The 11,593-nt window shown below is 42.1% G+C and overlaps 1 protein-coding gene across 1 annotated transcript; it reads right to left on the reverse strand.

Annotated features, from left to right (window-relative positions):
* Positions 1-8,243: 8,243 nt before the first annotated feature.
* On the reverse strand, positions 8,244-10,481 carry LOC138088298 (cryptic protein-like). Its single transcript, XM_068983419.1, has 5 exons — positions 10,459-10,481; positions 10,126-10,175; positions 9,828-10,034; positions 8,609-8,723; positions 8,244-8,463 (listed from the first exon to the last, which is right to left on the reverse strand). The coding sequence occupies exons 1-5, from the start codon at positions 10,479-10,481 to the stop codon at positions 8,244-8,246; spliced, it is 615 nt and encodes a 204-aa protein (XP_068839520.1).
* Positions 10,482-11,593: the final 1,112 nt, after the last annotated feature.

Raw genomic sequence — 11,593 nt, forward strand, 5'->3', positions numbered from 1 at the left:
ACAAAATCAATGGTTCTGTGGCCTATCATCATTTTTGCTAAGTCGCTCAGTCATGTCCAACTCTCTTTTTGTGAACCTATGGACTGTAGCTCACCAGACTCCTTTGTCCATGGACTCTCCAGGCAAGAGTATTGGGGTAGGGTGCCATGCCCTCCTCCAGGGGATCTTCCCAACCCAGGGGCCAAACCCACATCTCCTGCATCTCCTGCATCTCCTGCATTGGCAGGCAGGTTCTTCACCTCTAGTGCTACCTGGAAGCCCATCATCATTTATGTCCTACCAAAAAAGAAACTCTGCTACCAATGATGATATACTATAACATGGGATTTTAATTATATACTTACCAGAAGTTCTCTTTTTAGACTTACACATCGCAGAGATTTTTATCATTACTTTAGTCTTAAACATGTGTGAAAAGGAAGATAGAAGTGAAATCAAATTTGTGAATACTCAGCATGTGCCACTATGTCCCCACCACTGCTGCTGCTGCCGCTGCTGCTGCTAAGTCACTTCAGTCATGTCCGACTCTGTGCGACCCCAGAGACGGCAGCCCACCAGGCTCCCCCGTCCCTGGGATTCTCCAGGCAAGAACACTGGAGTGGGTTGCCATTTCCTTCTCCAATGCATGAAAGTGAAAAGTGAAAGTGAAGTCACTCAGTCATGTCCAACTCTTAGCGACCCCATGGACTGTAGCCTACCAGGCTCTCCCATCCGTGGGATTTTCCAGGCAAGAGTACTAAGTGGTGATTTAAAAATAGTTTGGAGACCACCTTTGGTGAGGATAAAATCATACTTCAATATGAGGTCCAGAGCTAGCATCCCCCAAATTTTCCAGTTTACAGATAACCCTGAATGCCCTTAGAAAACCAAATAGCTTTCTCTCCTGTCATGACACCCAGAGAAGCTACCCCACTGAAATGACACCTATCATGGGAGAATGTCCCAGAGGGATTTGACAAAGGGTCTGCTCTTTCCCAGTCAGCACGCCCTCAGCTGGCAGCCAGCTGGGGCCAGGACCTAGGAAGGCCATCCTTCCAACAGGTCCACAGTCTGGCTCCGGCCTGCAGACGTTCACTTGCTTGTTGTGTGGTTGGTTGTCTGCTTTGCGACAGAACTGTACTTTTTAAATTGGGTTTGAAGAATGAGATGAGGCCTGAGCTGACCCCAATCTGATATTTACATGACCTGTTTCTCTCTAAGGAAGTTCTAAATTGCTTCTTCACTGTGTCATTACTTAGACTCTAAATTTTAGAACATATTGGTTCTTGATGCTAAGGAAATACTTAATTCTTTGGGTGATATATAGGAAGAATCACCTTCTCAGTAAAATGAGATCATGGGTTGATTTAAGGACTGCTAGCTCCAAGGCTGTCACTCTTCTTGATTTTTTTTCTTTTAACTCTAGCAATGCTCACCAATTAATGTGTATAGTGGGTATTTTTCACAACCTAAAAAAACACATCTTAGTAAATTTGCATATAAGTGCTAGATCATGAAGCAGTTTTTTCTAACCTCATTGTAGTGATGTGAATACTGTCGATGGTGAAAATAATGCAACAATATTTTATTTTATGTATAATATAAAACAGGTATAGGGCCTTTTCATCTTTACAAGTCTATGGGGTAAATTGTTTCTGCTGTGGAGACTGAAGCACAGTTTATAAAGATGGTAAACATTACAACAACTATTTTGGGGGATTTGAACAAGTATTTTGGGGATTTCCCATTTAAAATTTGGCTTTTTCTATTATGCCAAATTTCCTCTTTAAACACAAAATTAACAAATGTAAATGAAGAAAATGGTAGAATGATATTTACCTGTCTAAAATATACTGTATTTATTAATAGAATACTGAAAATAGATTGTTTTAATGTAATATAATAGTAGGCAATGGCCTTTATGGTGTTTCTTCTTTGGCACTATATTTGGAACTAAAACATCAAGAGTCATCCACTTAATATTTATTTAGAATTATTATACACAGAGCATTATTTTAGGTCATGGAAGAGAAAAATTACAAAACAGCTCACACCAACAAATAAGACTGCTTTGCATAAATTTTATTCTTCAATATCCGTGTGAAAGTTCAGGGCAGATTATCCTCATTTTACATGAGGAAACTGGAGAATAAACAGTGTTCCTCTGAAACAGAATGAAAAATATGTCCTTGAAAAGATATTATATTGGGATTAAGAAAGCCTGTTGTACATGGACCCATAGAGTGTCAAGAAAAGAGGGCACTTGGAGATTCTCTGGCCTTTGTGTGCTTAGAGGAGCCAAAGGACCCTGATTCTGTAGCATACTTTTATCTTTTGGATTGGCTAAAAAGTGTTTGGATTTTTCCATAAGACATTATAAAAAACCCAAAGGAACTTTTTGGCCAACCCAATATTTGTGATTCCCCTATTCATATGTGTCCTTTCACATTAGAATTATATTGGAAACACAGCTTTCCATTCTATCTTCTATATACTCTTCAAAGTCATCATAAAATTCCATTAAAGGAATTAAAACATTTACTTACCGATTATTCTGCTATTGGATTTACAATGTGGTCAAATTTTCAATATTCTAAATAATACCATCCAAAATATTCTTAAAGAGGCTCGCAATAAACCCATTAATAAATGATCAATTAATCTATGACAAAGGAGACAAGGTTACATAATGGAGAAAAGATAGTGTCTTCAATGAGCGGTGCTAGGAAAATTGGACAACTATATGTAAAAGAATGAAATTAGAAAACTCCCTAACATCATAAAGTTAAGTCGCTCAGTTGTGTCCGACTCTTTGCGACCCCATGGACTGTAGCCCACCAGGCTCCTCCGTCCATGGGATTCCCCAGGCAAGAAGACTGGAGTGGGTTGCCATTTCCTTCTCCAGAGGATCTTCCCAACTCAGGGATCAAACCCAGGTCTCCTGTATTAGAGGCAGACGCTTTAACCTCTGAGCCACCAGGGAAGCCCCCCTAACATCATACATACACAAAAATAAACTCAAAATGGATTAAAGACTTACGCAGAAGAATGGATACAATAAAACTCCCAGAGGAAACATATGCAGAACACTCTTTACATAAATCGCAGCAGTATTTTTTTGTATTTGTCTCCTAAAGCAAAGCAAGTAAAAGCGCAAATAAACAAATGGGATCCAATCAAATATAAAAGCTTTTGCATAGCAAAGGAAATCATCAACAAAACAAAAAGGCAACCTACTGAATGCGAGGAAATGTTTGCAAATGATATGACATATAAGGGATTAATATCCAATATATATAAACTGCTCATACAACTCAGTATTTAAAAAAAAAAAAATCTCACAATAAACCAGATTTAAGGAATGGACAAAAAAACTGAACAGATTTTTTTCCAAAGAGTAAATGTAGATGGCCAACAGGCACATGAAAAGATGCTCAAGATGGCTTATCATCAGGGAAATGCAACTCCAAACCACAATGAGATGTTATCTCTTACCTATCAGAATGGGCATCATCAAAAAGAATGCAGATAACAAAAGCTGTTGAGAATGTGGATAAAAGGGAACCCTTCTACACGGTTTATGGGAATGTAAATTGGTATAGCCACTGTCAAAAATAGTATAGAGGTTTTTTTCAAAAAACTAAAATTGGAATTACCATATGACCAGCAATTCCACTCCTGGGTATACATCCAGAAAACCCCAAAACACTAATTCAAAAAGATACATGCACGCCAATGTTCATAGCAGCATTATTAAAATTGTCAAAGTATGGAAGCAACCTAAGTGTTTATCAACAGATAAATAGATAAAGAAGATGTGATAAACACATACACACACAAGAGAGAATACTACTTGGCCATAAAATGAAATTTTGCCATTTCACCGACATAAATGAACTTGGAGGGTATTATCCTTAGTCAAATGGCAGATAGAGAAAGACAAATACTGAATGATAAAATTTATACGTGGAATCTAAAAAACACAACAAACTATTGAATAAAACAAGAAAGAAGCAGACTCACTGATACAGAAAACAAACTAGTGCTTGCCAGAAGAGAGAAGAAAGAGGGAAGGGGCGATATGAACATTCAGAAAATAAGAGGACTATTATGTGAAATCATCTGTGTGAGACTTCAGAAATATTTAAAAACACTACAGAACTTAAAGAATCTCTCATTCAATTTAAAAAAAAGACATATTTAGGGCAGATCTACTCAGTGGCTCAGAGAAAATTCAATAAAAAATGTAGCTTTACCAATAAGAATTCTAATTATATCCATAATAAAATCTTAGTGTAAAAAATTTCACTCCAAAGAATATTTATTTTATACTGAAAATTATAGGAAAAGTCAGGAAGGAAACCTTGCCATTTGCAACAACAGAGATGGACCTTGAAGGCATTCTGGGAAGCAAAATAAGTGAGACAAAAATGACAAATACCATCTGATTTCACTTTTTTGTAGAATCTAAAAATTGAAAAAGAAAGAAAAGAAACTGATGTAATGTACAAGATGGTGACTACAGTTAATAACACTGCATTGCATATTTGAAAATTACTAAGAGAGTAGACTGATGCTAAAGCTGCCACCTGATGAGAAGAGCTGACTCACTGGAAAAGACCCTGATGCTGGAGGAGAAGGGGACAACAGAGGATGAGATGGTTGGATGGCATCACCGACTCAATGGACATGAGTTTGAGCAAGCTCTGGGAGATAGTGAAGGACAAGGAAGCCTGGCGTGCCTCAGTCCATGGGGTTGAAAAGAGTCAAACATGACTGAGCGACTGAACAACAAGAAAGAGAGTAGATCTTAAAATTTCTCATCACAAGAAAAAGAAAGTCATTATTGTATGTATGGTGATGGATGTTAACTAGGTTTGCTGTGGTTATCATTTCTCAATTGTATATATTTGTATATAATACCAAATCATTGTGTATACCTGAAACTAATATAATGCTACATGGCAATCATAAAAGTCACTGCAGATGGTGACTGCAGCTATAAAATTAAAAGATGCTTGCTCCTTGGAAGAAAAGTTATGACCAACCTAGATAGCATATTAAAAAGCAGAGACATTACTTTGCAAACAAAGGTCCATCTAGTCAAAGCTATGGTTTTTCCAGTAGTCATGTATGGATGTCAAGAGTTGGAACACAAAGAAAGCTGAGCACTGAATAATTGATGGTTTTGAGTTGTGGTGTTGGAGAAGACTCTTGAGAGTCCCTTGGACTGCAAGGAAATCAAACCAGTGAATCCTAAAGGAAATCAGTCCTGAATACTCATTAGGACTGATGCTGAAGCTGAAGCTCCAATACTTTGGCCACCTCATGCGAAGAACTAACTCATTGAAAAAGACCCTGATGCTGGGAAAGATTGGGGGCAGGAGGAGAAGGGGACAACAGAGGATAAGATGGTTGGATGGCATTACTGTCTCCATGGACATGAGTTAGATCAAGCTCTGGGAGCTGGCGATGGACAGGGAAGCCTGGCATGCTGCAGTCCATGGGGTCGAAAAGAGTCAGCATGACTGAGTGACTGAACTGAACTGAACTATCTCATTTTTTTAAAAAGTGTCTGACATAGTTCAGGGATGTGCTTATGTACTCTGAATGATAGCAATTTTATTCCAATTAATATTAATTATATATTAATTATCATTTTGTCAATGTTTATACCAGTATGCTATTGTATGTTGATTTATATTTTAAAATAATTTAAATGTTATTATAAAATATGACAATTTATTTCTTAAGAAAAAAAAAGAATAGCTGAAGAAGTTAACCACTCTAGGCTTCAGTTTCCTCAAATATAAAAAGTATAATACTTACTTCAAAGGCTTGTTAAGAATTGACTGGGATTAAGTAAATAAAGTCCCTGAAATAAACTAAGAGCTAATAAAGATGCTTATCCTGGTGACTGTCATCTTCACACCATCATAATCATCTATCAGCACTGCTGCTATCACTACCATCGTCATCCTCAGGTCGTAACCACAGTCAGCACAGCCACCACCACTGTCATCTGCCCTGATGCACAATCAATGGGTCACAGAGTGCTCCTGACAAATTACTCTAAGAGATGATCTCACTATTTGGTTCACTTTTGATGAGAACAAGCCACATTTTCAGAGTCAGTCATTGTCCTTGGCAGACAGCAGTCCCAGCCTTGAATGTTTTCCAGGATGTGAGCAGACTTCTTGGAACCTAGCTCCTGCTCTGGTGCTTAGAACCCAAGCTGGCCTTGCTAGAAAGTGAGAGTTGCTCAGTCGTGTCCGACCCTTTGTGAGCCCATGGACTGAATTCTCTAGGCCAGAATATTGGAGTGGGTAGCCTTTCCCTTCTCCAGGGGAACTTTCCAACCCAGGGATCAAACCCAGGTCTTCCGCATTGCAGGCAGATTCTTTACCAGCTGAGCCAAAAGGGAAGCCCTTGCTTAGAAGACTGAAAATGATCACAGCTAGGCCTTTCCCCACATCACTGCAAGGAGCGCCAACCACACTGGGAAATGACTTCACCTGTAGGACTACACAGGCACCGTCCGCAATTCTAATGCTTATGCCATAATCTATGTCCTTTCTCTGGGTCATTCAAAGACCAGCTACTGAATCAGTGGCACAGGCCCAGCAAATGAAGAGCCCGATAGGAGAGGGAGAAAGGGAAAGTATATTGCACTATAATCACCACCACACACCCACCCACCCCTTCCCCCACTCCCCACACACACTGCTGGCACCATGCAGAGCTGGCTGAGGAAGGGGAGCCGAAGTGGGGCTGAAGGGCTGCACCTTCACTAAGAATGTCACTAGAATGCTGATCCTATCCCAGGTTGCAGAGGAGGAAGGAAGGGAGGAAGATGGGTCTGAAGCTGAGCTTTCATTATGTATGTTCCTCCACCAGGCACCCCACCCAGGGAACCCCACCAAGAGGGTGGTTTGAAGGGCTCCACCCCCAAGAGTGCTGCCTTTCTACAGCAATCTAACAGTGGACAAGGGGATGTGAAGTGGGGGTGAAGGGCTGTACCACCATTAAGCACACCCTTACACTGTGGGATTGGCCCAGGGTCGACTATAGTGCAGGAAGGAGAGTAGGCCTAGGGTCTTTACTTGGAGCCCACCCAAGGCTAACAAAGAGGACCGAAGAGCTCTGCTTGCATTAACCAAGTCCCTTACTGCTATCCCAGCCAGAGCTTACTGTAAAGGGGAGAAGGCCATAGAAATGCTGTGCCTGCTATACCTGTGTCTCTGGTCCCTGCCTGAGATGACGACTCTGCAGCCGAGCATTTCGTCTGTTTTCTGACCTCAGAAGATTCACATTCCTTAGTTTTACAAGTAAACCATTTTCATTGAGTTGGGAACTGCTCAGTCATCACAAATAAGTGTTCACCCTGCGTGTGGCCCACACCCCACTGACTTTTATTTATGTGGCAGGCCTGAGCTGCGGTTCCCAGGCATCTTGCTTCCTGGAGCATTGCCAGGTTGGCCTTGAAGGGCAGCACTTGGCCATTCAGGCCTTCTCCTGTCCTGCTCCAGGGCGCTCTCTACATTTCAGTTGAGAAGGTGGGTATTGGCCCAGTGTAGAGAAGTCCCTAGAGATTTAGTTTGGGTACCCTGTTAAAGCTATGGTTTTTCCAGTAGTCATGTATGGATGTGAGAGTTGGACTATAAAGAAAGCTGAGCACAGAAGAATTGATACTTTTGAACTGCTGTGTTGAAGAAGGCTCTTGAGAGTCCCTTGGACAGCAAGAAGATCCAACCAGTCCATCCTACAGCAAATTAGTCCTGAATGTTCATTGGAAGGACTGATGTTGAAACTCCAATACTTTGGCCACCTCATGTGAAGAACTGACTTATTTGAAAAGACCCTGATGTTGGGAAAAGTTGAAGGCAGGAGAAGGGGACGACAGAGGATGAGATGGTTGGGTGGCATCACCGACTCAAAGGACATGAGTTTGAGTCAACTCTAGGAGTTGGTGATGGACAGGGAGGCCTGGTGTGCTGCAGTCCATAGGGTTGCAGAGTCGGACACGACTGACTGAATTGAACTGGCCCTGTCTGCCAGGTGCGGCTCTAATTACCAGCTTATGTGCTTCCAAAGTTCTGTTCTCTGTAAAGAACATTTAAGGACACTGTTTGGAAATCACGTTTAAATTCCGCAAGTAGGATATGGGAAACCTAGGAATAAATTTTTCAATGACTATAATGATAATACACTATGTGATTCACCACGAATGTGACTTTCCCGAGTGGTGAATCCCTGCAAACCGCTCATTCCTGTATCGTCTGGCACAGGTAGATCTGTATGGGTCGGTATGTATAAAGGAGCAACTGCCTGAGTGCGGGTTGTGAGCACCGGACGCAGGGCGGGTTCCTCTTACCGCAGCGGCCGGGTGTCTGCAGGGGGAGGCAGTGCAGGGCCGCAAAGACGCACCTGCAGAGGTGGCAGCCGCGGAAGGTCCAGGCTCCGTGCACCAGGGCGCCGCACTTGCTGAGGAAGCCCGGGCCTGGCGTTAGTGCAGGGGGCGCGCTCACCCTCGGCCCGCCCCGGGAGGTCCCGCCGCCCCCGCCCGGCTCCCAGTCTCCTCTCCCCGCAGGCCCCGTTGTGCCCCCAGCCTGCACCACCCCGCGCCTACCTGCGCCTCTGGTCGTGCTCACAGTAGCGGCCGGTGAAGTGAGCGGGGCACACGCAGAAGCTGCTCAGCACGCAGGTGCCGCCGTTCTGGCAGCAGCTCTGCCGCGGAGGTGCACCTGTGGGGGCGTCGTCTGGGGTCAGCTCCGCGCGGGACCCTCTATGTCTGATAAGCCCGAGAAGGGCCAAGAGAGATCCCCTCGGGGAGGCAATAAAATTGGCTTCCTGCTAATAGTGTTTGCTCAGGTAAACCCTGCTTGTTAGTTTAAGGATTAAAAACAAACTACCAGGGGTGCGGGCGGGTCAGGAAGGCTCCCTAAGACATATGGGAAACCCTGCCCCCTGCAAAGTAGCGTTTTCTTTCTTCCTTCCTTTCATATGTTAAAATTAGGCTGTGACTTCCCAAGACAGAGATTACAGACTGGCCTCTCCGGAGAGCGGCGAGCGAGCAGGGACCACCCACGGGTGCAAAGACACCGAAACAATTTAAAAAAAAAATCTCCCACTGGAGCCTGAGAGACTGCGATAAGCCTAGCAAAGGGCCGCTATTATCTGGGATTGAGATAGCTCTGGACGTGCAGAAAAATAACCAGTTAGAAGCCAAAGCCACGTTTTACCAATAAAATATTAAAACTTTTTTCAGAGTAAAAGAACACCTCACTAGGAAATATTTATTACCTTATCAGTCAGTTCAAGTCGCTCGTTCGTGTCCGACTCTTTGCGACCCCATGGACTGCAGCACGCCATGCTTCCCTGTCCATCACCAACTCCCAAAGCTTGATCAAACTCATGTCTATCAAGTAGGTGATGCCATCCAACCATCACATCCTCTGTCTTTATACTTTTACTTTATGGTATAAAAGTATATACTTTATAGTGTCTTTATATATATATACTTTATATAAAGTATATACTTTATAATGTCTTTATCCTTTTACTTGATAGTGTCTTTATCCTTTTACTTTATATTATATATTTAAAGATGGTAAAATGTTATTCATTGGGTTTCTCATTTTATTGTTAACTTATCCTAGTTTTTTTTTTTTTTTTCCAATTCTAAACTCAGGGTTCTGGCTTCCTAGTGGTAAAGAATCTGCCTGCCAAGGAAGGAGACAAAGGAGAAAGTCTGTAAGATCCCCTCTAAGCTCACACACAGAGACACACAGTCACAGATACACACACATGCACACACACACACACACACACACTCAGAGTTCACTGACCGGGATGACCTTTGTCTGCAGCACTGCCACTTAGCTCTTGGAAAGTCAAGGAGTAGGGGAATGAACCCTGAGGCTTCCAGCCCTCCGTGCTGTCGTTCTCCTCCCTTAAATTATTCAAGGTCCAGTTGAGTGTTTTCTGCTGGAACTTCTGAGCTTTAACACTGCTGCTTTCTTCTCTACTACTTTTATATTTCCCTGTTTGATAGCCTTAAAAATTAATTGAAAATATGAGAATGATAGTGATTGACAAACAAATATGCAATAAAAACTAAGAGAATATAAACAAAATGCTTCTTACTGTTTCCCATGGGGATGATCTGTAACATCAAACTGATCACAAACAGAAGCCTAGAATATTTAAAGAAATTTAATCAGAAATTTACATATGCATAAAATGTAATGCACTCATATACAAATATATGTCTAAATATATATTTAATGTACAATAGATAATTATGCAATCATTTTGTAGCTAGTAGATTTTGATTAATGTTGTCATTCCTTAGAAAGATTTTAGACCAAGCATGTACCCGTCCCTTTAAGAGAAGCAACATTAAGCATGCATTGCAATTTATTCCAGGCTCTTAAACACCCCTCTTGGCTCTAAGACTTAGATAATTTTTGTTCTTACCTAATAGAATGGCTCCAGGTCATTTTCCCACTGACACGTCTGGTATAACAAAGTCTCCTCTCATGGATACATTGAAGAACAATTCCAAGGGACTGAGTCTGCACAGTTTTTGTATTTGAAGATTTGAAGATTTACTGCAGTTACTGGAAGAACTGCCTCAGGACGCAAGATGGATAAGTACAGGAGACACAGGTGTTTCCTGCTCTCTACCTTGGCCACTAAATAACTGTGAGAAACAGCAATGAGGTCTCCTCTAGGTTCTGCGGTGCAATTGCGTTGGCAAAGACTGTGCTGTGATGGGCAGGGTCCAGCACAGAGCCTCGGGGACCATCCCTTCAATGATACCTCCTAGGGCCGGGGGCGGGGCCTCTTCCCCTATAGTGTTTACAGTGCTGATAGTAGCAGGAGGAGTCAACCCCTAATGTAAAACACTGGTGACTAGAAGGCAATAGCCTTTCCCCTTCCTGAAAAAAAAACAAAAAGAAAAACAAAAAATTATCAATAAAACCTCAACATGAACAAAAAAGTTTTCATGTGGAAATAGAGATTTTATATTGTACACTCCTCGCACTGAGGAGATGGTGAGGGGCCCAGCTAGAGAAGAGAGCTGTTGTGTGGAAAAGAACCACCTGGCTTGATTTCAAGCTTCGGATGGGAGCATGAATATAAAAGAGAGACATTTCAACACCTCCTTTCTGAGGACGCATCAGTATTTTTACAAACTAGGCCTTTTCTCTGTGCCTAGCATAATGATCACTATATCATATTCATTACCCATTTAATACAGGACCCCTCAGGGGAGGCACTATTTTTACCCTCCATATTTTGCTGAAGCAACTGAGGCTTTGAGTTTAAGTCACAAACCTTTGGCACTTAGATATTTGAAAAACATGAAACACAGATATTATAAGAAGGCTACAGTGTGCTGGGTGATACGGCCCACAGTGAGGCAAGCCTTACACTGGGTATCTGAAGACTACAGAGCACAGGGGTAAGTGCCACCTTAGTGAAACTATAGTGAAACTATTCATCTCACTGAGACTTGAACTCATGTGCGGGAACACAAACCCAGCCAAAACCCACAGTCTTCCAACTGAGTTCACAGGCCTGGTTTCCAGATCTAATGACACTCAGG

Source organism: Capricornis sumatraensis, chromosome 11 (assembly GCF_032405125.1).
Source record: "Capricornis sumatraensis isolate serow.1 chromosome 11, serow.2, whole genome shotgun sequence".
Taxonomy (NCBI): Eukaryota; Metazoa; Chordata; class Mammalia; order Artiodactyla; family Bovidae; genus Capricornis; species Capricornis sumatraensis.

Coding starts and splice junctions, on each gene's coding strand:
- LOC138088298 (XM_068983419.1), bottom strand. CDS start 10,481: ATGACCTGGAGCCATTCTATTAG. Junction 10,176..10,458: donor ACCTGGAGCCATTCTATTAG/GTAAGAACAAAA, acceptor TAAATATTCTAG/GCTTCTGTTTGTGATCAGTT. Junction 8,464..8,608: donor GAGCACGACCAGAGGCGCAG/GTAGGCGCGGGG, acceptor GGGCTTCCTCAG/CAAGTGCGGCGCCCTGGTGC.